At 45.8% G+C, this 25,069-nt stretch overlaps 1 protein-coding gene across 2 annotated transcripts in view; it reads right to left on the reverse strand.

Moving 5' to 3' along the window:
* Positions 1-361: 361 nt before the first annotated feature.
* The window catches only part of LOC119435106 (synaptotagmin-15), a 402,319-nt gene continuing 377,611 nt past the window's right edge, over positions 362-25,069 (reverse strand). For both annotated transcript variants that reach the window (XM_037702055.2, XM_049672531.1), the window contains exons 9-10: positions 11,182-11,390; positions 362-8,666 (exon numbers count right to left, since the gene is read on the reverse strand). In XM_037702055.2, the coding sequence (XP_037557983.1) occupies positions 11,266-11,390 (125 nt within the window). In that variant the 3' untranslated portion in view covers positions 362-8,666; positions 11,182-11,265. The remainder of the gene's footprint in view (positions 8,667-11,181; positions 11,391-25,069) is intronic.

The following is a 25,069-nucleotide window of genomic DNA, read 5'->3' on the forward strand; positions in this document are numbered from 1 at the left end:
AGAAAGCACTTTGGAAAAAAAATCACCAGCCCTTCCTCTGTTGAGAAAATGGGGGTAAGCGAAGCTTGTCGTGTGTGTATCTGACCTTCCTGGTGACTTTCTGTCTTTCTTTCTGTCTCTTTCTTCCTCTCTCTCCTTTTCTTTCTCTCTCTCTCTTTCTTCCTTTCTCTCTCTCTGTCTTGCTTTCTCTCTTTCTTTCTTTCTTTTTGTCCCTGGTATGTGCCATTGAGCTTTGATTTGCCGTTGCTCTTTCTGCACGACCACCAGGATCGGCCCACTTTTCAGCATGACACCACCACCACGGCCGACACTTGCGAACCTATAAAGCTTCGCTTAAAAAGAAAAAAAAAAGAAACCCAGGAGCACAAGATGACAGCGTCTTTATTTTATGTTTAAGTGCTTTTATTCTTTGGATGGGCGATAATACAAGGGATGGATATAATATGAAGATTTATTTCCGAAAATGCAGACGCAGCCTTCAAGATTACAAGCCAAAACAGTGTCCACAGCATAAATCGGTAGCAGTAAGTGTTAAAGATCATAAATATTTACACTTCTGGTACTTTGTGCTACATCGCAGTGAACTAGTGCGCAAAAGTTGAAAAGCAGTCCCCTACAAGCAAGGTCAGAGGCCGGAGGAAAATTACATTAATTATATGAAGTTCATTATGGGATGCCTTATCGCGTGTTTGTCGCACACCGCGCCGTAACACGCATCCTTCCACCTTCCCTACACGGAAGTTGAGAGGAAATCAGCCAAGGTGTACTGTTTTGTGAAGTGCACCTTTTATGCTATTGACAATGAGCACAAGCTTACTCCGGCCTGTTAGTTGCTTAAAGGTCATTCAGTGCTGGCATCACAACGTTCACAAAAATATGTATCTTTTATACTGGTTCCTCTATTTGAATTGGAAGCCTTTTGCACGATGAGAGGCAATAGTTAGTTTTATTACACAAGTCATTCTCTGAATTTTGTACGGCACTGTCGTAGTCTGAAAATGAATATGCGTAAGTCACCAACAGGATAGTCTCAATATCTGTATACAGTATTTTGCTGGGAGTTCACAGATAGAAGTACGCACAATACAAGGATGCCCGTGATGACTAATAAGATAAAACAGCTATTGCTCAAAGCTACCATGCATGCGCAATAATAGAGCACACGAAACCACTTGCAAGAGGAATATAAATGCTAACTGAAGCAGCTTTTTCGTCAGCCTAACTGACAGGATGCTTGAAAACTTTAATAAGCTGAAGTGTGACTCACAAAAACAGTTCCATCAATAGAATTGAACTTTGCAGTGTTGGATTACAGAAGACAGAAACAGAAGCTAAATTTGGTTACAATTGAAGCCACCGTGGCGTAACAAGAAGCTGCATCTTTTACCATGGAGTGAAAAGCTGACAAATAATAACATGTGGAGGTGAAAAGTTTGCAGATGCGCAGTCAGGCTTTAAGGCTTGGTATATTTCTGCCTGGATCAGTTGCTGAAACGTGGTAGCATGAAGATACACGCGCATGTGTCTCCACGCCGCACCATATCTGGTGGTTTTTAATGCAAATTTTTTGAAGAACAGTGTCGGCATCCCCCAGAATGAAGCAAGAAACTGCAAAGGAAACCCTTATGATTTTCTCAGAATAAACAACATTCCAGTTGAAGAGAAATTCTTGTTTTTGTGACCAAATTCAGCACCACCGACTTTCCGAAGTAGGTCTGAGAAAACAGTTTTGGTCAACAAACTTTCAGTTGTCGGAATAAGGGCAAAATAAATAAAAAAAGTTAATTTGTGTGTAACCTGAATGAATGTCCTTTTTGAATTCGCACAGAATTTCACTGGATAGCAACTTGCACTCTCTCATCGCCTCATGGTTACCCGCAGAATTCATTTTCTGCACCTTTTCCGCACCATGCAGCAATCAGCTTGAGAAAGAACGATATCAAAGACGAGTAGAACGTTAAGTGATGTGTGTGTGTGTGCGTGTGTGTGTGTTTTTGATCGCCTAGGGCGGCCACATTTTGGTGAAGGGAAATTGCTGCCGTGATGACCAGTTGATGTGAATAACGCGCCATCGCTATCGCAACCTGACATTCCGGGAGAAGTTTCGTACACCCTGTTGACGCCCGTATATTTGGTGGAACTGCTAAACAGAATAGCTGTCAGTGGCGGCACCCGCTTATCGGACACTCCTTGACGCGCTATATGATTTGTTGCAAAGAGCGATCGATAGAGAATATTTCCCTTGCCTGTCCTGTGGTACCATAAGCTCTGTCATCCTCGCGTGGCCTCTTCACGCAAAAGCACGCCGGCTTTTTCGTTGACGCGATCTTACCGGTACAGCATTCATTTCATAACAGTAAGAAGGCTCAAGGCGCTTCTTTGATTGTTACCAAGCGATTGCAGAGGCCATAGTATTTACTTTCACCTGAGACGGCTGTATCTCGCGGACGCAGAAAGCCGATCTTGCTGCTCTGAGGGACTGAGCTCACTTTTGCCGAGAGACGCAGTAACCAAATCAGAACCAAATCGACCAAATCATCCGAATAGTTCAGTAAATAAACGAAACTTGTCAAGGTTGCGATTTCTCTGCGCCAAAAAAAAAAAAATCAGGTCTGCATAGTGGAAAATGCGTATTTTTTTTCATTTTGGGGCTGCTACTACTAGTGACTCAGCAACAATTGCAAATTACCAACGAACATGTTTTGTTTGTTAAACTCTTATTGTAGCTAGCCAATGTAAAAAGACAACTCTTACAGATAATAATCTGATTGCACATGCGTTTCTCGATTTATCAAATAACAAGATTTCTTTTTTTTTAGACAAGAAACGCTAGTCAGTATTTACGACATTTGAAGCACCAGTGACAGTGACATAGCTGTCAACTGCGTAGCTGAACACCAGGACGCATCAACATGACCCTTGACCCCTATATTAGAATAAGACTTTCTCGCCACTAGATGGCTAAATATTCCTTATTCAGATGTTAATTTGCTTTTCTGTAACAGCTTACGCCTAAAAGCCAGTAAACCTCGGCGAAAAGCACGTTAAATGCACTATGACTGACGTCTCCAGCGTAGGCTTTTAAAAAACAAGGTGTGAGCTTTGATGACTGCACGGAGAAAGCAGCAATAGACGGAACACTGTACAGCACACTTGTATAGAGAGCGGAACGGCGTGCTGCAGACGACCTGCGCGACATTTAGTCTCGCAGGCAGTCTGCAGTCGAGAGCGTTCGCTTTTACGAGAGTGGTGCCTCACTGGCAGGCCAGCAATAGCTGTGCGGCTGCGCAGCTAAGATACACCGTAATTGGTAATAGAGCAAATGGTGCGAAAAGAGGGCATGCAGGCCATCGTTTTGCAGTTTGACGCCTACTGTGGATTAGTCGGAGAATGGTATCGTCGTGCTGTGAGCTTAAAAATTGCATGCACGAACGCTGTTTGAACAGTGTAATTAACCTTATTTCTTACCGCGATTTAGATAAAAGCGAATTACATTCAGCAAAACAGGGATATTATTTTAGCAAAAATGTAGCATTCCCCTATTCCATTTAGAAACTCCACTCCTGGTTAATTGCTGTTCTTTCAATACAACGTTGAAGTACGAAAACTTACTACGAATACGTCAGCCACAAGTAGCCATTTTCCTCTTGGGCAGGCGCGGAAATTTTGGATCCGCCAGAATTTGTCGATCAAATTATCACCCAATCATGATCTGGTGCGCTGGTACTTTCTGGAGATCACGTTTTGTGCATATCTGACGGTTACAATGGTGATAGTAGGTTAGAAGACATATAGGTTGTGGATGGAAAGCTTTCTTACGGCTCTTTATTTTTTACGGTTTCCACGAATTTTGAAAGAATCTTGAGATATAAGCGGCAGACAAATGGCGAAGCCGCTTAAGAGATGCTTCAGTAAGCAGCGCAAAGAAACGCTATGGTACTGTAGCCACGACTTGTTTTGAGTTTAGCAATGTTCTCTCGAAATTGCTGCGACGATAACAAGCGCTTGCTCGCAGCTTGCTATATCTGCAATATGAGGGTTATTAGTACCCTATAGTGTACGGGATCACGGTAATGTAACGATTCTATTCCAAATCGTTTATTTTTCACGTTGCGGTCCAAGCGGAGCTTCGCCTTCGTTATAACCAGGTTCAGCCACTCGTGAGTGGTGGATATTTCGACCCCCTCTTAAAAAAAGAAGTGAAAGAAAAGAGAAAAAGAAAAATACGTGATGCGTGAACCCCACATGCTCTGCTGCTCAGCGCATATTTGCGGACGTATTCACGGACGATCACTTTCGGTGATACTGTCCTTTTCACGTGACTCAGTGCTCAACCAGCCAATCAGCTCTTCCCCTTTTTCTCAACCAGCCAACCAGCGCGCACTGAAAGTGATATCTCCGAAAGTGACCGTCCGAGAATGCGTCCCCTTATTGTGGTTTTGCACGCGATGCGGTTTACGGGAATGCCTGCGTTCGCGTTACTGAAATTTCCGAGCTGCAGGCGGGACTTCTGAGGCTGTAGGCGAGACCTGTGACGTCGTCTTTGCCGGCGAGGAAAATGGCTGTTGTGTCGTGGCCGGTGGGCTTTCCTAATTTTCAGGCATTCTCGCGGGGTACATCGGCGTAATACTTTGCAGACACAATCTTCAGCACCTAGTCCACGCACTGGGCTTTGTGGCAGTGCTCAACCTGATGAGAGACATTTCAATAACACAATTTCCAGAGTCAGATGAACCGCTCCCGCCATTCTTTGAAATTGCGAGACCACATCTGTACTGTGTAAACCTTCACACATTTTTCACACGATCGTTTGTACGAGGAAGCAGGGAACCAAAGGCAAATGAAAAAAAATATATATGACGCATAAAGATGGATGTTGCCTATTTTTGATCTGTCATTGACAGTTCTGCATTCTGTTTTTCTTTTCGAATGTTTTCCCTGCGAGCAAAATAGTATGTAGTTCGCTACCCACTTTAACCGATTTATCGGTAAAACCACAACCGCATAGCAAATAAACTTTTTCATTGAATCGATACCAAACCCAATAAACCACATGTAACAGCTTCATTTTTATAGTATTTTGAATGCACCGACAAACTTCTGCCTTTGAAAAAACAATTTCAGGTGAAATTCGAAGCGAGAAGACAAAACAGTGACATTCAGCAAAACAAACGATGACCATTTGAATCGTTATTTCTCAACGACGGCCCGGCCTAACACATTTTAAGTCGCTTCTGTAGTATCTGCATGAATCGGGCCCAAATGCTTTCAGTAAATGTCTTTGCTCAATTATGACGTGTGACAGCCCTTACGAAGAGAAAAAAAATGTGCTCCGACTTCTGGCACACTATTCATTTTAGTCTATAGGGAATACGGTCTGCGCCCGTGATAAAACCGCATGCGATTACTTTCACCAGGTAATACGTGCCACAGAGCCAAGAACAGATTTTGAACTTCTGACAGCCAGCCTAACGAGTAGCACATATATTTTCAGCCAGTCGATGCGCGTTTTACCGAACACAAGTGTACGGTGAGAGACGCATGGACTAGAAGACGTGAAGTTCTGCAGTCTAGCGATGAAACGATGAGGAGAGAAATTCACAATGATTAGTTGTGCCTGTCGCAGTTATAAATAAAAGCTGCGCAGCGCGGGAGTAAAGAAAACTGAAGTCGCTGAATATATATATTTTTATTTACTACTAAGGCTCTTTTTTCACTTTTTTTATCGCCTAATCTGAAGCTAGTCTTAAATATATCTCGAAATAGTGCCGGCGGTCTTTGCCAATAATCAGATGCATGCACGAGACAGACAGACGCCAAACTTTATTTGATCCTGAGGAGCTACTGTCAGGACCACCTAACGGGAGGCCGTTGTAACCGCTGGCCGCGCCCCCGTGACTGCATTTTTTGTTTCTTCTCATGAAGATAGGGTTTTCACGGTGTGAACTGTCCTGTGCCGCATTTATTTCTATCGTAAAGAAGGGCGTAACATTTTCGTTTTGTCTCAAAACCTCTGCATAGCTCCATGCTGCGCTTCCTAAATAAAAGACCTATATTTTGAGGCATGCGCAAGGCAGGTTTCTGGAATTTATATAAGACGGCATGTGAGCGTGCTTGAAGGACGTGCAGGGTCATTAGCAGCAAGAAAATGAGGCGGCGCCGCCTTCTAACTTGTGAATGCTCCTTATTTATTAAGCGACAACTTCAAAAGGCCGTCGAAGAAGAGCGAAATCAGTGCGAGGTAATAGTGAACGCTTTCTATAGAAACTATAGTGTGGAATTGGGGATAAGCTCGTAACTGTTGTCCTTGTAGCCAGTGGCCAGTATAATTGAGTGGGGTGGGCCTCATAGGGGCTGAGGAGAACGTGGGAAGGGACGATGAGCAGCGAATGTTTCACAGATATTGCACCGATGCACCGTTGATGGACTGTGGGCGAGAATCCGGAATCTGCAGGCGAGTCAAATATACTTGCTAGATGAACGGCCAGATTCTTTCATCAACTCTCAAACTCAGGTTGGCGCATATTTTTTAGTAATACGTTGCTTAAGGCAGTACATTCGAACAACCCAGTAGACACTCCTGTATGGGAGCCAGCTGTACTGAAATGAGATGCATTACAGTTGGTCATTTTTCTTGGCGTTAGATATCTTTCGGAATTCTTCACTGGCCGTACTTCAAAGAGGCTAAGCGTCGAGCAGAACTACTAGTATGCTTCTAAATTCAAGCCCTCGGTCTTTTTTCAATTGTGACCTTCGTAAATTGCCTCAGGACATTTATGAGAGTAATGACAGAAGTGACGCAAATAGCCTGAATACCTCCCAATTGTAGATAATAAATTCTGCCTAATACTTAGCACAAGCATTGCCCTTGTGCGTATACATTCAGAAACAGGTAAAATCAAGACATATCGCTGATGAGGTGAACACATCCTCCACCATTATTAGTGTCGCCTACTCATTTTCTTTTATTTCATCCTTTTTATGAAAGGTCGCGCCCCCGCTGTATTAGTATAAAACAATGCCACGTGATTTCATCAGAATGGCACTTCGCAAAGAGACATCTTCCCTGCGTGCTTACGACATCCAGGGAGGTACGAGTATATGTGACAGGCAGGAGAGTAAGGGGTGGTGTGGACAAGTGCCAAAAATCAGGAGAAAGTGTGCCAAGCCAAATCAGTCATGTGTGTTTGTTTCCCACCAGCTCGACCACGTTCACCACCGTTTGCTGGGGTCGTTCATCACGAGAATCCAGCACGTGCCCCGTGCCGGTGGTCTCGCGCATGCGCTCTTGACAAGCCCCAAAAATCGTTTCGATTCGTTAGAGGTGTTGCTCAATGTCGTACCACCTTCGTTGATGTCATGTCCGCTATCACGATTTTTTTTTCTTTGAAATCCAAAGTTTGACGGCAAGCAGTCCGGCCCGGAAAATACATGTCGAAAAACATGAAGTTAAGCATCCACCAGAATAGTTCTGACATTTAATGACGTCTCGGCTCCCATCGAGGAGCCTTGTACACAGTCAAGTGGCCTTCAATCACGTGAACAAGGGTCCTGCATGGGAGTCGAAGAGCCATAAAATTTCAGTATTATTTTGGTTGATCCTTCGCTTGGAGTTTGTCGAGACGTTCTTTTTTTTTGCGAAGTGATGCCGGCCCTATGTCGGTATGAAGGTCTTAGCTCTTCTGTATGAGCAGGTGACGCCGTATTTTTTCGAATGTAAGCACCCGCGTGGGCTACCCCCCTTAAAGGTGATAACAAATTGTGCGCGAATGTAAGCACCACTTACGTTCATGAACTGCGGCTGTCAATGCTTGAACCGATGTTTGACGAATGATTTCTGAAAGCGTGGTGTCGCGCAATAGAATCAGTGGTACTTGGGACTGTTAGTTACGGGATAGCCATAGCAGCAGAAGCTGTTATTAGCGGCACCAAGGCATTCAGAGGTGGCATAAAAGACTTCACACCAAGTGAAAGCCTCAATAAGCGGCTATAGAATAACATGGTAATCATTAGATCACCTAGCTGGCTGCTATTTCTCCCACAGTAAAAATGAACTTGGACTGTATGATGTTGAGTGTCACTCAAGGAATAATATTTTTGACTGTGACATTGCTATGCTTTTCTTTCTTTGGAATCTAAGCATCCTCCATCACATTGGTGGTTATCATAAGCATGAAAAAATAAAAATCGAGCTTCTTATATCCCAGAAAATACAGCCCGCCTGTGCAGATTCCGGGACATTTGAATGCCTGAAGAAGTAATCAAAATATGCTGCGACATGATATACGACAATCATCATCGCACGTCTTATATAGTGGTTTAAGAGTCATATTGCAGTGGCGTTGTTAGAACGCCACAATACGCAGCAGACGTTAGAGGCGTGCTTCGTGGTATGGAATGTGGTTGTCTGAACTGTGCGCACATAGATACATGTGACTTTTGCGATAATACAGAGCAATACTGACTGGTACTCCTTCCTGCACTATAAACTACCTTTAAACGGACAACCCGCACACACGATGCAATACTAATATAGAGGTTAAGAAGGGACCGCACAGCACCATGTCGTCACACTCAAAGCAGGTCACAAACAAATTCAGACGGCACTACATGACAGCGCTGCTTCAGCAAGCATCCAATAGGCCCTCTCTGGCGCATGACAGCATCTGTAAAAAGATGAAGAAAAATCTGTGTAAAATGACTACATCGAATGCACTTTAGCAATTCCAACGCTTTCATACAGCCACAAATAGACGAATGGGGCTTTTTTCTTATTTTCCTGCCTGAGTTGGCTGATAGCCACTTCGACAGAACTCACCAACTTGAAGAGTGATGCCAAATTTGCAGGGTCTCAAAAATTATAAGAAAATTGGTTTGTTACATCGTTCGAGAGATAAAGAAAATGTATACCCCCTTCATCCCTTACAATCATCATCATCATCACCATCATCATCATCATCAGCCTATATTTATGCCCACTGCAGGACGAAAGCCTCTCCCTGTGATCTCCAATTACTCCTGTCCTGCGCTAGCTGATTCCAACTTGCGCCTGCAAATTTCTTAACTTCATCACCCCACCTAGTTTTCTGCCGTCTTCGACTGCCCTTCCCTTCTCTTGGTATCAAAGGAGGGCAACAAAAATTTCACGGACCTGTTGAAGTGTTGTACAGCTGAAACATGTGTTTGATTAGGTACAAGTAATGTCATTATAGCACGCCTTGTCACGTTGGAAATAATTATGTCAGGCAGATGGAACGGCATTGTTAATACCAAGCGCTTTACATGCATGAAATAACCTTGAACAAACAAACAAACAAACAAACAAACAAACAAACAAACAAACAAACAAACAAACAAACAAACAAACAAACAAACAAACAAACGAACGAACGAACGAACGAACGAACGAACGAACGAACAAAATACGCTATGTGCCAAGCTCTTCTACGAAAAAAAAAAAACAAATATGGGATAAAAGCTTTGGATGATGATCGATCTTTGCAACGCTGACTTTAACTTTCACGAATAAGATTTCCGAATACGGAAGTGGATTTATAGTTTATCTGTAAAGCTATGCTCACATTTTATGCCAGTATTCATACAGAATCATATTGATACCGCAACACAAAAATATATCGCTTTTACAAGTATTTTACGCAAGTACGAAGTTTCAGACCTGCGTCGCGTGGCTGTGGCTTCTTGTTTATTATAGTGAAATTTTCCTGGTTGCCCACGACCAAACAAAACTCAAGAGCAAAAATATACACCAAGAAAGACCATGAGAAAGTGAAACAGACATAGAATGGCACAGACATGGAGGAAAACAACCACTGGTTTAAGTGATGAGTGCGAAAATGGGACGACTTCCACAGTCAGTGCTTGACGTGCTTGGGCGAGCGCTTCATGTGACAAGGCTCCATTAGTTCTCTTTCTCATAGCCATATAAAACATAATTATGCGGTTAATTGCCTCGAAACATTCAACCTAAATACGGAGTCCGGGCTGCGGAACGAGGCAGCGTTGTTGGATGTTTCGTAAGGCGCGTTCGTTTGAAGACTTTTGCAAAACAAATTACTTTCGTATAATGATTGCCTTCGATGCTCAATGCTGCATTGTAAAGCTAGCCTCCAACCGCTTAATCAAAAAAGGTGATTGCGACGGAGCCTTATTAAGAAATTATGCCTGAGAAATGCATTTTTTGTGCCGTATGCACTCCGTGCTCATCTGGAAAATAATGAGATTCACGAAATGCAGTTTGCAGTATTCTTTTTTTCTTTTTCAGAGACAAGCTTTGAAGGTACTAAATTATGGAAGCCACATCATACTTGTTAATAACACAATGTGCTACCATGCATTCGACATTATCCTTTGCATACTGGTTTGAAGCGCTTCAGATATAGAAGCAACGTTACGCTAGAATTACGTATGTTATATCAGTACATTGCACACCGAGCGTGTAGAATGCGGGTTCTTTTTCCTGTGCTGTAAGACAGGCGCGGTGTTGTTTTTAATTTGTTTCAGTTATAGAAACCGAAATGTCAAACGCCTGCATGCCTCAGTGGCGGAGTAGCTATGGCCTTCTGTTGCTAAGAGCTAGGTCGCGGGTTCGCTTTCCTGCCGCGGCTGCTCCATTCAGATGGGGGCGGGATGCAAAACTGCTCGTGTACCGAGCATTGAGTGCACGCAATACGAAACCCGGGTGGTCAAAAATTAATCAGTAGCCCTCCACTACGGCGTATTTGAAAGCTGTTGTGTTGGCTTGGCTCGTTAAACACCAATTAAGGAAATGTCGGGAAAAACGAAATGATGGCGTGGCCAGAGTGAACGCGTCATAGTTACGAGCATGCGCTGCCAACCAAATGAATGGCAGGAAGATCGAGGAGTGTTTAGATGATGTGACCTGAAGAATGAAAACTTGCTTGTGTGGCTTTCTACGATTTCCGTGGTACAGTATAGAAACGTAATTCTTGACTTCTGGGAATGCGTAGAGACAGCTTGAGTGTACTACATCATGCTTGCGATACCGCGCTCACGTAAAGCCAGCTTTAACTACGGCGGCGTGCGCTAACGGCGCATGCGCGACGTGTCCACGAAATGATCTGTCTGTCTTTTTCGCAAGGCTCACTGCACGAACTGGTTGCGCGAGACATTTAAGGGAGAACGACCGGGAAGTATACTGACCCACGATGGCGATCCATCGCCAGGTCTGCCTGCAGTGGCACGGTCGGGGATGGGAGTTGGGGGAACAGGGGGGCGCGACCGCATTCAGGACAGCCGGTGCCAACGGTTGATCTGCTTGGGTGCTGCTGCCAGTGCATCGGTCCAGTGTTGTTGCGCCAGGCCCCGGGCGAACATGAAGGATCCGAGGACGACGCGCCCCAGGCATCGGTCTGCACGGAGGCGCAAGTCGGTGGTGAGCGTTTGGAGACATGCAACTTTCTAGAATTCAGCCCGTCTGGCCGGCTTCGTGGATGACACACATTCATGAGCGCGGATGCTCACATTTGTGGCGAGTTACTAAATACATCATCACCATCATCATCAGCCTATATTTACGTCCACTGCAGGACGAAGGCCTCTCCCTGTGATCTGCAATTACCCCTGTCTTGCGCTAGCTGATTCCAGTTTGTGCCTGAAAATTTCCTAACTTCATCACCCCACCTAGTTTTCTGCCGTCCTCGACTGCGCTTCGGAATTCTCTTGGTATCCATTCTGTAACTCTAATGGTCCACCGGTTATCCATCCTACGCATTACATCATAGCATCATAACACATCAAACACATCATAAGAGTACGAGAAATGTACGAACCAATCTGTATGTGCAGTTCACCAGGAATCATGATAGCGTGATTCAGCATTACAGTAAAGCACCATCCGAACATTTATTAGCCTCGTAAAAAATACCCCATAAGCTAAGCTGATAAGAATATACCAAGAATGTTTTCTAATGCGGAAACCTCCAAATTGGCGATCACGACATGTAATCAAGATCGTGTTCATGGCATCTGATGTGAAATATATGTGACAAATGCACGTGGCATTTCATTCAGAGCTTCAAAAAAGTATTTGTGGAATCACTAACCCTCATTACCGAATTTTCCAGACGGAGACAGAGCGAAAACAAAGAAAGGAGAGGCAGGGAGGTAAACCAGACAAGGTGCCCGGCTTGCTATCTAAACACTTTGGGTAAGGAAGAAAAACAAAAAAGTGGGGGAGAGGAAGCACTACGCGCACACAGTAGGACGCTCAGCAGGGCTACAATCGGCCCTTGAGGCCTGTGTTGCTCAAAAACTGCAGTAGTGCACCAGAAGCAAGGTTACACTATAGAATTCCAAATACATCACGTACCCAGCGTTTAAAACTAGTGTCTGTTAGTGCACTTCCTATTCTGTAATACACAATTGTCCAGTGTTGAAAAGAAACAGGAGACACTGCTTGATATAGGTGGTAATGGGGCGCATAATGGTCGGCTCTTCGCAACAGCGAACCCCGAAATGATTGAGTGAAATCAATTTAAGATGACCTGAAGTGAGTGCTGCGTTCATCTACTAATACTGACTTACTGGCGGCAATAAAATACACAACAGTTCCCGCAAACCGACGATGATAGAATATGCAGGCGTTAAGATACCGAGCTTTCGAAGATGCGCTTTAAATAATAAAAAAAAAAACGATAGCAGTTAACCAAAACTACGTTCATTATTTGAGTAGGCGGACAGGCCCCACAAATGTAAGTTTCACTGGGGCACAATGAATTCATTAAAGCGCAATTTTCGTAGTAATTGCGAAATTTATACATTAAATTAAGGGAAACCGATCGTTGTCATGGGCAAATTGATTTTGCAATATTCTCTCGGTGAGAACATAAATTGAAACTGGCCAATGGATTTTACGGTCGCTCCTCATAGTTTTGCTTACCGGGGCTCAGTGCACCTTTAAGCTATGAATCCACAACGGAATATGCCACAGGGGGGTCAGTTAAATGAGTTTACGCTAATTAAATCCAAAATTAAAATCTGGGGTTTTACGTGCCAAAACCACGATATGATTAGCAGGCACTCAATAGGGAGGGGGGGGGGGGGGCTTCCGAATTAATTTTGACCACCTGGGGTCTCTAATGTGCAACAAATTCACGGTACACGGGCGTTTTTGCATGTCGCCAACATCGAAATGCAGCCGCCACGGCTGGGATTTGATCCCGCGCCCTCGGGCTAGTAGCGCAACACCAAAGCCACTACGCCACAACGCCGGGTCCACATTATAGGCCAGAAAATTTGTATCAGGTGGTGTTAACTGCGTTTGGAATTGGAAGCTGATACCTTTCAGTAACAGTGACTACCTTGTTTGGTCAGTAATGTTACAAATCCTACCGTTACCAACTGCAGTTATACCGAGGTAGTCAAGGCCTGTGACAACTAGGTAGCAACTACGTCGACTTTTTTTGTTTTAAAAGCGTAAGCCCTGGCGGAGGTGCGACGGAGACAGAATAGCCAGAGACGACGTGCGCGTGACATGGCTTGTCATGAACAGCGCTAAAAGCAGACTCCGGCTTCAGCCTAGACGACTAAAAGCTAGGAGGAGGGCTGTATTGCTGACTGCGAACGCAGCATGGCTAACTGCATGAACGCCGGCTTTGATGCCCAATATATCGAAGCACGAGCTCTTTATGCAGGTCCTGAAGAATGGGTCTGCCTCTGATCGCAATCGCCTCCAACGAGTCCAACATGTGAAGCCCGCAATCGAGAATTACTCTAGCGGTCTTTTTGATTAATTGTAGGTGCGCAAAATTTACACATATGCATCGTGCCCTCCTGCACAAGACTTGTACGTAATGAAGTTCATGTTAATTACTTGTAATCGGTTACGTTTTCTGGTAACTTTGTAATTTAGCGATTACTTTGTTTACCCGGTAACACTCACTGTAATTCAATTACTTTTTTCAGTTAACAAATACATGTAACCAGTTAGATTATTGACGAAACAAGCTTTAAGAGGTGAGACAGCTTCGAGTACTTCAATTTCGCGAGATATACAGTCTCCAAAGGGATGGAAATATGTACATGGGATGCCTCCTTCCCACAATAAGCGTCCTGCAGCTATGCCTCTTTCACCTGAACGTCGAAGGCTTGCAGATTTGCACAACTCTCTTGGAAGTCCTACCTCTGAGCGTTCCTGTTATAGTAAATTTTTCTCGCATCTCCTAGAAGTGCTTTTAAGGGGCATTCATAGGCGGTTTTTCGATATAATCCGTAAAAATTCAGGTAAAAGTGCACTGTTGTTGCACCTACTTCAACAAAACTGCTTGTTATGCATTGAAGCTCAATATTGAAGCTAAATATACTACGCTCAACACCAATGCACTGCATCGTATACTTTGGGAACGCAAATCTCGACATTGGTGTCATCCTCAGGATTCGTGTCAAATGGATATGGATTTCGAAGTCACCAGCTTCAATTCATAAATTGCAACTTGTGCCGTAAAGCGATTCGTTATAAAGTTAATTAGCAAGAAATTGTTAATTAGTCAAGTATTCATTTTGATTTCTCGATCAAATACTGTGCGCCTCTGAGAGTATTATATCTCAAGAAGCAGAATTGCGCTTTAGTCTGTAGCAAAAAAAAAAAAAATACACGAAAACAATTATACCTCCCTTTCACTCCGTGAATATTAGTCGAACAGCGAAGTTGTGTCAGTTACACCGAATGTTACGAGAGTTACATGTGCATGTGTTGCGCTTGATGCAATTGCGTAAACACAAGTAAACACAGATCTACAACACGAACTTACATTGAAACGTTGCGAGGCGAGAAGAGGCATCGACTTCCGACACTACTCGTCTCTGGTCGAAACCTGCCGAGCCGCCGCCAGACGCATCGGCTGCAGTCACGGACACCGGCGCGATCGCGGGGAAACGCGGACGGCGTTTGCAGCAGTACAGCGCGTTGCGCTTTATCCGAAAGGGCGCACCGCTCAGAAACACCTTCTCCTGTACCCATCGCCTCTCCTCGCGCCCTGCGCGGCCTCTCATTGGTCACCTCCTTCCCTCCAGCGTGTGCCCTCTCATTGGTTGCCTCCTCCCCCAGCGCGCCTCTCCTCCTCTGCTGGTCACGTGACGTGCCCTCCCCCGGCGCTGCTCTCTTTCATCCTTGCCTGGTCACGTGACCTGTGTGGCATCGGCAGACGAACGGACAGTGAAGCCTCGTCCTAAAAAAAAGTATACGCATCCCACATGGACCTGTTCTTGCGATTGCAACACACGAACAGTATTTTAGGGCTGAATAATATCAAGGTCAGTTAATACTTTTCTTCTGGTCACAAAACTCCCTCGTAAGGCTTTGGGAAGTTTCATATAGCACCCGGAAGCGACTTTACAATTGCTAGTAGGTACAGCGGGGGCGTGGCACTGCGGGTCACGTGACTTCCGCTTAACACGTGTTGTCATGGCGATCGTGGAGCTCCTAGGTGCCTAAAGACATAATCGCTTAGGGACTTTTGAGGCACTGGTCTCCGCTGAGCGTGGCTCTCTTATCTCCGGGACCGGGCGCAACGACCTTGCCGAGCGCAGCTGCTACGTGCGTAGGGAGCGAATCGTTTAGGGCGCGTTGAATGTCTGGCGGTGTCTGGGCCATGCCGGCCGCGCTTTATTATTGGAGTGTTTGTTCTAGTGGGGGAAATCGTTGCAGTAGTGGTGGTGTGGCATGACGGCTCTTGAGCTCGGTGAACTGTGGTGGTATAAACAAGCGGATACTGCTCGCGTTTGAGCCCCAGTGCCACGGCGGAAGCCACGGTGCCGGGCGCCGACGCGAAGCGGTGGTCGTTGGGGTGTTGCGGAGCGCAGCGTAGAAACACCTCAAATAACAAATCACATCATCTCACCCTACGGGCAACCATGGTGGGATGCGAAAACATCGCGGGGGGTGCGCATCGAGTTTTCGTTTCGTTTCACTTGGCAACACAACCCAATGAAAGTTAGAGTGAGAGAATGTATTGAGAAGAGAGGAGACGTTTGTACGGGGTTGTTGCGTCTTTATTCAGAGATCGTACGTGATTCCTCGCGTCGGTGCGCTAGGAATCGGTGACGGAAGCACAGCGAAAGCGCGCTTTATACTTCGCCGCGACACTTGCTCCGCCTTCCGGCGTATCCTCAGAGAGAGAGGGAGAGAGTGAGAGAGAGTTATATGCAATGATTTGCTGCGCCGCACCTGTGGCGGAGAGGGGGAGAGGAGAGGAGGAGAGCGCACACCTGCGTAGGAAAGGAGAATAAGGGAGAGTTGGGCATGCGCAGTATGGGTGCGGACGCCGCAGAACGGACACTGCCTCGATCATAAGATACTCTCGCATCTAAAGGTACTGCTCCAGTCAGGTAGACTGCTCCCTCCCTGATAGTGAGATTTTATTTGGATCATCAAAACAGTGATGCGTTTATTTAGGAATACCATCGTTTCTCTCTCGCAGGCGTGAGGACAAGCGGGTGCTCGCGCCTGCGAGAGAGAAACGATGGTATTCCTAAATAAATGCATCACTGTTCGTCATCAAGGTCACTGCGCCCGGTCCCGGAGATAAGAGAGTCACGATCAGTAACTAGCAGCCGCCGCGCAGACCAGTGCCTCAAAAGTCCTTGAGCGATTATGTCCCTAGGCACCTAGGAGCTCCACGATTGCCATGACAACCCGTGTTAAGCGGAAGTCACGTGACCCGCAGTGCCACGCCCCCGCTGTACCTGCTAGCAATTGTAAAGTCGCCGCCCGGAGTGGACGAATTGCGGCACTGGCGCAAATGGAAGGGCATCGAAGCAGACACCGGACGGACGCCACACGTGTTTTGTGCGTACGCCCGCTTTTGCGCAAGGGTCGACTGCAATTATCGGCGAGTGATGAGATTATTTAACGAACTTTTTGGTTACTAAATTGAGAGCCTGAATTCTTATAGAAAAGTACTAATTTTGTTTTAAAAACTGGAGGACGCCTAAGCTTCGCCATTAAGAGTAGAACGCGATAGCGTTATCGGGACCCGTTCGCATCGCATCGCTTGCATCCGGGAAGTAGGCTTCATTCACTGCAACACCAAACGTGGGAAAGCCAGCTTACAAAGACAAAGCTTACACCGATCTCCTTGAAGTGGGCTTCGCTTTTAAACAGAAATGAATTTCTGGGAAAACGTTTTTCCAGGGGCAATATAAGTCGTCTTATAATAAAATGTGAAGGCCCTAGGACCTTTTTTCATTATTTTATTAATTGTTTGCTATTGCCCCGACGCGCGCGCGTGTCCAAATCGTATTTGGCAGGCCAAGTCCCAATTTGACCTGCCGAGGATGCCAGCGTCATCTGGATAAGGTTTTCCCAAGTAGACTACCCGAGCGAGCCGGTGTTTTTATGGTAGAAATACTGGCAAAAGAGGATTGTGTTTGAGTTTCCTCGTAACAGAATTATGTTTTCTCGTACATTGAAATAACAGTTCGACGCCACCATGTCTGTAGGTTGTGCTTAACTTGTACTTTACCATTTTTCTGACGGATTTCATTGTGAGAAATGCAATTTTCGTTCGCTAACACCTTGCACCACAACGAAGGGCCTGCGTGGTCGGGCTGGTTCGGAGTGATTGTCTTCTGCACTAACACCTTGCGGATGTGGTGGTTGCGGATAATTTTTCCGCCATCCACGTCGACGTCGGATTTTCTGCGACACGGCGCCCTTAAGGGCCGTTTAATGACCCTTTTCGCGGAGCAGTTTGTTCTAGAGAAACGAGATGGCGCTTATGGCGGCGCGCCATACGTCTCCTCAGCGACCGCGCATGAATACGAAACCATTACCGCTTCTACCTTGCTTCTGTGCGATCAGCTGTCGGAAATGCAACTGAGTTTTCGCTAACGCACTGTGCTCCATTCATGCTGGTTTGCATCATGTGGATTGAAGACGTGTGCAATAGTTGGCTACAAAAATAGTCACTGGCATATTAAGGAATGTAATGAATATGTGGGGCCAAGTTCGCGAACCGCTGCTGTAACTGTCCGTGCGTGTTTCCGGCACTTCGAGCTGTACGGCTTTCCTCGAGGATACATAAATTTGTTCATCCGCCAGCCTTGTATCGCTAACCTTCAAAGAAAGGGCTTCATCCTCAGAACGTCGACAAGAGTGAGTAGCGCTCGTTAATCCACGATAACGGGAGTAGCACCGCTTCCTGTCATAGTAGGTTTCGCGCACAGTATCTACACACATCTACCCCAACCAGCACGGAAACTTACACCCACTCTTTCGCAAACGTGTCAAGAATAAGTGAATGGGGGCACACTTGAATATATGCGCACTATATACGCACAATAAATGACGGTACTACACCGTTAGCGCACGAATGGTCGAAGCTGAATGTTTCGTGACAGTCCACAAGAGTAACCGGGTTACGAACGATAATATACATTTGCTACAAAGTATTAAATGTGCCGAACAGCTGCGTTTCAAGCCTTGTGCACAGCAAGAACAAATCTAACCGAACTAAGTACACCCACGAGCGATTTGGCAGAAAATGATCAAATAGTGACCGCACCGAGGAACCTTACTGAGTCGAAAACGTGACAAGCCGCTGCTTCAAAGTATTTGCCAAATAAAGTACGAAGACCAAGACACCACAATCCTGATTCAATTGATGAGCGGGAAATTTGGATAGCTTCGAATACATATTTAGCCGCGCCTTTATAGCAAGCACCATATACGCTGCTCGCGCCGTTTGGACGTAGCTTAATCAGCTTCTAAAGCGCTTTTGCATGTTCTCTGAAGCTGCGGCCAAAGCTTCGTGCCGTCCACCCTGTCACCGTCTACAATATCTCCCGAAAGAGAACTTTGTTAAGCCGCACCGGCGTCATACACACCCATTGTAAACATGGAGGCAACGGAGGCAGTTGAGGCAAGCAATGGACGCGTCACCACGTGATCAAACATGGCAGCGCCCATGGGATCGTCGTGAAAACGGTCAATAGTCCGACGTTATCGGCGCGTGGGCCAGCGTCGTTTGCAGCCGGTCACGCTACGCCGGTTGCGCTGCGCCAGCCGAAACGCTATCTCCTCTACACTCCGACGCACGCGCCTTTGGCTGTTATCTTCGAAGCATGCGCCGAACGATCCCAAGCCCGCCTGCGCTTTCAACGGCTGTCTGCGACCGTCGGCGAAGCGGCGTGGGCGCCTTTATTTCTTCGCGTGAAATGCATTGTGGGTCAGCGCAGTCGGCGCGACCAACGCACGAATGGGTCAAGAGCCAATTCGGCGCCGGGCCCGTCGGGGCGCGTCGGAAGCCGCCGGTACCCCTTCTAGACGCCGTACCGCCGGTTACGTTGGCTGCGTCGGTGCGCTCGACTATAGAGGGGGTCGTTTTCGCCAACGTGACGTAGCGTGGGCGCGCGCGCTCGCGTTACGTCGGACTATAAACGGCCCTTTAACGCTATCGTGTTAAAACACCCGTCTCAGTTATTTTCCGTCTACTATATCTAGCTTAATTTTTTCCGCATTACAAAAAAAGTGCGAAATCTAAAAATAGCCGCATGATTACGCGTCCGCGCGCTGCGACACCAGCGGTCCCAGGCGTTACTCAGCAGAAATAACTCTGCTCAATGCCTGGCTGGGCGGCTGCGTGAAAGTGGCGAGGCATCGGTATTGGCGTTGATCCCCGCGAATTGTGAGTTGCCTTTTTCGCGTGAAGCGCGAAGCCAATGCAGTGCGAAGTGGCATTGAGGAGGAGGACATAGGCCGCTGCGTCAGGTGAGCTCGTTCTATTTACTGTATTTCTACAATGTTAATAAAATGGGGAGGAAAGAAACGTTAAAGTAATCTTTTTTTAATTATGGGGTTTTACGTGGCAAAACCACGATCTGATTATGAGGCACGCCGTAGTGGGGGACTCCGGCAAATTTGGAGCACCTGGGGTTCTTTAACGTGCACCTAAATCTAAGTACACGAGTGTTTTCGCATTTCGCCCCCATCGAAATGCGGCCGCCGTGGCCGGGAAAAGTAATCTTTTACTTTATAGTAATTGCTAAATTACTTTGGTTGGGCAATAATTGGTAACCGCAGTCAATTACATTTCTAAAAGAAGTAATTGTAATTGTAATCGGGTACTTTATTTCTGTAACGTGTACAAGTCTGTCCTGCACAAATAATAAATCTGGACAAATACAGTTCGCAGAGTTGCAGTTTTCTTCGTGTGACGTTTGAAAGCATAGCGGTGAGTGTTCCTGCGAGAGTTATTCAGTGAACAAAGATACGAAACATGAGAGTAAAAGAAGAAGGTGCTTGAAATTAAAAAAGAAAGGATATCTAAAAGACTAACAAGACGAGAAATAAACACAAAAAACTGACTAGGTGAAAACGTTGAGATGTAGCGCTGTTGTCCGTCAGTAAAACCTGTTAAATGATTGAGAATCGGGCGAGTTGGCAGTTATCCGTGATGATCAACGCGCACGAAGACAAAGACCTCACTTGTCCAGTGTTTCATCTTCGTGTGCGCTGATGATCATAGAAGTATTAAAGAGGTTCAGGTATTAAAGCCCCTAGTGCAGTCGTTTGGGTTGATGGTGAGTCACTCCGCAGCCCATACTGGCTATATAAGTGTCTCTATGCAGAGAATGATCTAGGAGCTAGGCGCTTCTGCGTTGGTTTGGGATTCTAAGCGCTATCAAATAATCAATATCTTTGTTCGCTTCACTACACAGTCAGGAGGAGGAACCGCTCCGTAAAGGTTTCATCTTTGTTTTATTCAAGTGCGGGTGAGCCGGCATTTTATAGCCGGTAAGGCGAGAACTTAATAAGACACAACCATCCCCCGCATATCGCGATACGGCGCCGGTCTCTGCAAGCCTACGTTACACTACTAGTTACAAGCAGCACGTTTGTGTTTGAAACCGGAAGAGGCCAGACCAAAACTTTAGAGTTTTGTCTGGAGGTGTGCCTAGCATGCTAATGCATATGAATGCGATGACATACGAAATTACGCATACAGAACACAGCACACTCACGCGAAACATACACACATACATACTCGAACACCTGCAAAGCTCATCACAGCATCTCGTTGAGACCAGTATCTAGCAGGAAACCTAAAAAGCAACTTCGTGGCACACACGCATGGGCGGCGCTAGTCCATAATCGAAGCACATCCGGTAGCTAAAGACACAAATTTGGAGCCACGCCTGTACAAATAGAGGAAATTATGCAAAATATGTATGCTTCAAAAAACAATCACCTTTAAATTTGCAACATATTTGTAAACCCTAATATTGGTTATCGAGCACTCAATTACAAATTGTCTAGCATTAATTTTACACTAGCAAAATTTACACGGCGCACATTCGACCTTGATCCAGTCGTCCAGTTGTACTAATTTTAACGGCAGAAGTGCCGCAGTCTTTCTTACATTTCAAAACTGCTTTAAGAAATAACTGTGATCACCATCTATAGGATTGCGAAAATGATACGTGTCAATGAAACAATGGAAAAGTAAGGCTACTTCCAAAGGATGTTGTAGGAACTGAGTCAGCAAATGAAGGCTGCTTTAAGCAGTGACGACTCACAGCTGTCTTGCTGCACTGTAAGGGCAGCGAAACAGCTGTGGGTCGTTAACAGCATTAACTTATAATAAGAATATGCAGACAATTATTTCCGGTTTCGAAAACATCAGTTGATCATATAGATTGCTCAACCTGTCGAGTATTATATTTCACCTGGCTAAAGCAGGCAACTTCAGGTTTTCTCTATACACTTATGTGTACTGGGGAACTTCAGCACGTATCGATAAGAGTTCAACAACAGTGTAAAATAAAGCGCAAGTGAATTACTTGTCAGAATCCATATGATGGCTCCTCACTCACCACTGGTAAAGAAATGCAAGAAAATTATCACAAACGATAAAAGAGCTTTAAGTTCGATAACAATTGTATTTGCTCACCTAAACTATATTCTCAGCTGAATTCTGGCATACTGTTAATCAACTGTGATATTGAATAAGACGCAAACAAGTAGCATGTAGACAGAAATATTTTGTGGCAATACATCGCGTGCTGGGTACTATCGATCTTCACAATCATTGACCAAGAACAGTGAATTTCATGCGTTCGAGAGCATAGCCCTTAATAATTGCTTTCTGAAACATTATGCAAAAGTTCGTATGCTTTTTCTCTTTTTTTCGCATTTCGTTATTTATTATGCGCAACATATTCTGTTTCAACTAGTTAGCGTTTGCTCACTCTTGATAAAGCGATGTCGTAAGCGGCACCGTAATAAACTGTCCCAGTGCTGCACTTCTGAAAAGGTTCGTTCATTGCAAATGATTGTTTTTGTTGGCAAAGCTCTGGAAAACTCGGTGGAGGCGACCGAGGTAACGGCCACTAGCGCGCTCGACTGCGGGCACCGTTCCGTAACATTCCCAGACGAGGGCTATCCACACGCGCCGCCAAACATTCTGCCATGCAGTAAATTGCTTAAACTTTGCGCCTTTCTGTTTTAATGAGAACGCATTATATGCCCCATGAAGCGGAAAATGGGGCGAGCGTCCAGCGTTAACATCCGATGGTACCAAAACCCACGTGGCCAAGTGATGACGTCCCGTTCCCGGCGCTGGACCTGCTGCGGCTCGCACTGCGAAATCTCACGGTGAACCGCCACGGCGTTGGACGAACGCCGTGGCCTACACCTAGAAACTTGACTTCGCCCAATTCGAAAATTGAGTTGAGCCACGTTCAAAACCGACCTGGCAAACTCCCAAATTTGACTTGGCCCACCCCCAAAATGGACTTTGCCCAATTCGAAAATTGATTAACCCACATTCAAAACCGACCTGACCCACTCCCCACAATTGACATGGCCCACCCGCAAAATGTAGTGGCCCACCCTGAAAATTGACTTTGCCCAATTTGAGCACATGACCAAGTGATGACGTCATGTAACAATATTGTAACAAAGAAAGCGAGAGGTAAAATATGTATTTACAGGAGCCTATATACGCGTACAACAGGCAATATGGCGAAATCCACACGCGAGCCGAGGTGCGTCTTCATCGTCTTCTTTTCGCTGCGTCCTCGTGCGCACGCTTGGGAAACGGTCCCGTGACAATATCACATGACATGAACGTCGAAATAGTATGGACGTCGATATAGTTGACACGCCCAAAATGCTCTCGCATTCAAGACACGTAACGAGATTTAAGTGCCTCTGTAACATTTATATTTGAGCCTTTATTTTCACGATAATTGTCGGAGATATAAATTTTCTGACATAGTGTTTCTTTATCGGCATCGTTTACCGTTGCCAATACTGTCTCGCATACGAAAGTGGGAGTTGAAGCAGGGCACTGCACGGGCTCGGGCTAACCCGAAAGCCCGGGCCCGGCGTGGCCTGTGGGCCGGGTAGGGCAGTTTTTTCACGGGCTTGGGGCGCGCTCGGGCACGGCATGTGCTTTTTGACCCGGGCCCGGGCCGAGCTGGGGTATTTTGACGCGGGCCCGGGCCGGGCTTGTACTTTCTGGTGGTGTGCACTTAACGTGCAGCGAGCTATCCTCGCGCGTCTCGACTCTAAAAAACCTGTTGCCCCAGCGCAGCTGGAAGCTAGCAGTGCTACTCCTGTGTACTTTCTTTTTTTCTTCCGTCGTATTTTGCGCTGTTTGAACAGAATGTAAAAGTCCAGAAAGATCGAAGTCACCTCTATCCAAAGAATTCCATTGTATTCCTTACCTAAATCAATGTAATTAATGCTTTCAGCGTGGTGTAAGCGCGTTCGCGACTTGCTGATTCTCCAAAGGCGAATTGGTAAAAGGATGACTGGTAAGATAACATAATTCGTCACGCCGCCGAAATATGGCACTGCGTCCATCCATGATTGTACGCATGTTCTCAACCGGTCGCCTAGCAGCACACATTACGCTGCACCATGGAGGAACGAGAAGCTTTCCTTTTCCATTTACTTCATCCATGCGCTGCGCTCATGACCGGTCGTGGCTGCGCTTCGGATAGAGTGTACTAGAATACGTTTAAGTGGGACAAGCGGCTGCGGCCGCGTATGCTTTGCAGTGAGGCGCCCGACGTGGAAAAATACACTGGCGGCGCTGCGATAGAAGTGGATTGGGCCACATGCAAGGTCGCGCCGTTGGAAACTGCTGGCGATACTGCTCGGCAGGGTCATTCGTACTACTTCGCACGCGGGTATTTGCGTTCAGACCGCTCAAATGGTGTTAATAATTGCATATGAGATGTATTTATGCCTTAAGAATAAATTCCTTCCATTCTCTTCTTTATTTTATTTTTTTAATGTCGCTGGGTAGTCTTTTTCGGTCTCGGGCCGGGTTCGGGCCGGGTTCGGGCCGGTTTCGAGCCGGGCCGGTCCGGGCCGGGCTCGGGCTTTAAGTAAAGGGGTGGCGGGCCCTGCGGGGAAGGTAGATTATTTCCAGGCCCGGGTCTCGCCGTAAATCTTGTGGTCGCGCTCGGGCGGGCAACCCAACGTAAAAACGGGCCGTGCAATGCTCTAAGTTGCAATATTGAATAACGGTAAATGATGACGCTACGACAGCAACGCTACGCTAGCACGTTATAATAGGCGTTGTTTTACGGTGGAGAGCTAGTTTTTTTAGCTGAGGTTTGTATTTTAAAGACGGAGACTCTTGTAGTGAGTTACCACCACGTTTTCGTATCGGGTATTTTTCTGGCCTTTATCGTGGGCCGATTCCAGAGATAGTGCAGCCTAAAAATGTAGGCCAACATGTGCTCCTCGAACCACTGGCCGCCGTGATGGTGTATGTATGTATATATATATATATATTACTGGAGCAACTATACGGACATGTCCGGTGAAATTTCGCGTTGGCTTAATGTTCCACACATATATACGTATATATGTATATATATATATATATATATATATATATATATATATATATTTTTGTAAATAAAGAAATAAAATTACCTGACGGCGGGATTAAAACAGAGGAACCGTAGTAGAGAAGCCCGATGCCCTAACCACAAGGCCACGGGTCCATTCCTCAGCACTTGGTGCGTTCTTGACAAGATGAATTGTGTGAACACTCTACGCGATTTTTAG

The sequence above is a fragment of the Dermacentor silvarum genome, chromosome 1 (assembly GCF_013339745.2).
Source record: "Dermacentor silvarum isolate Dsil-2018 chromosome 1, BIME_Dsil_1.4, whole genome shotgun sequence".
Lineage (NCBI taxonomy): Eukaryota > Metazoa > Arthropoda > Arachnida > Ixodida > Ixodidae > Dermacentor > Dermacentor silvarum.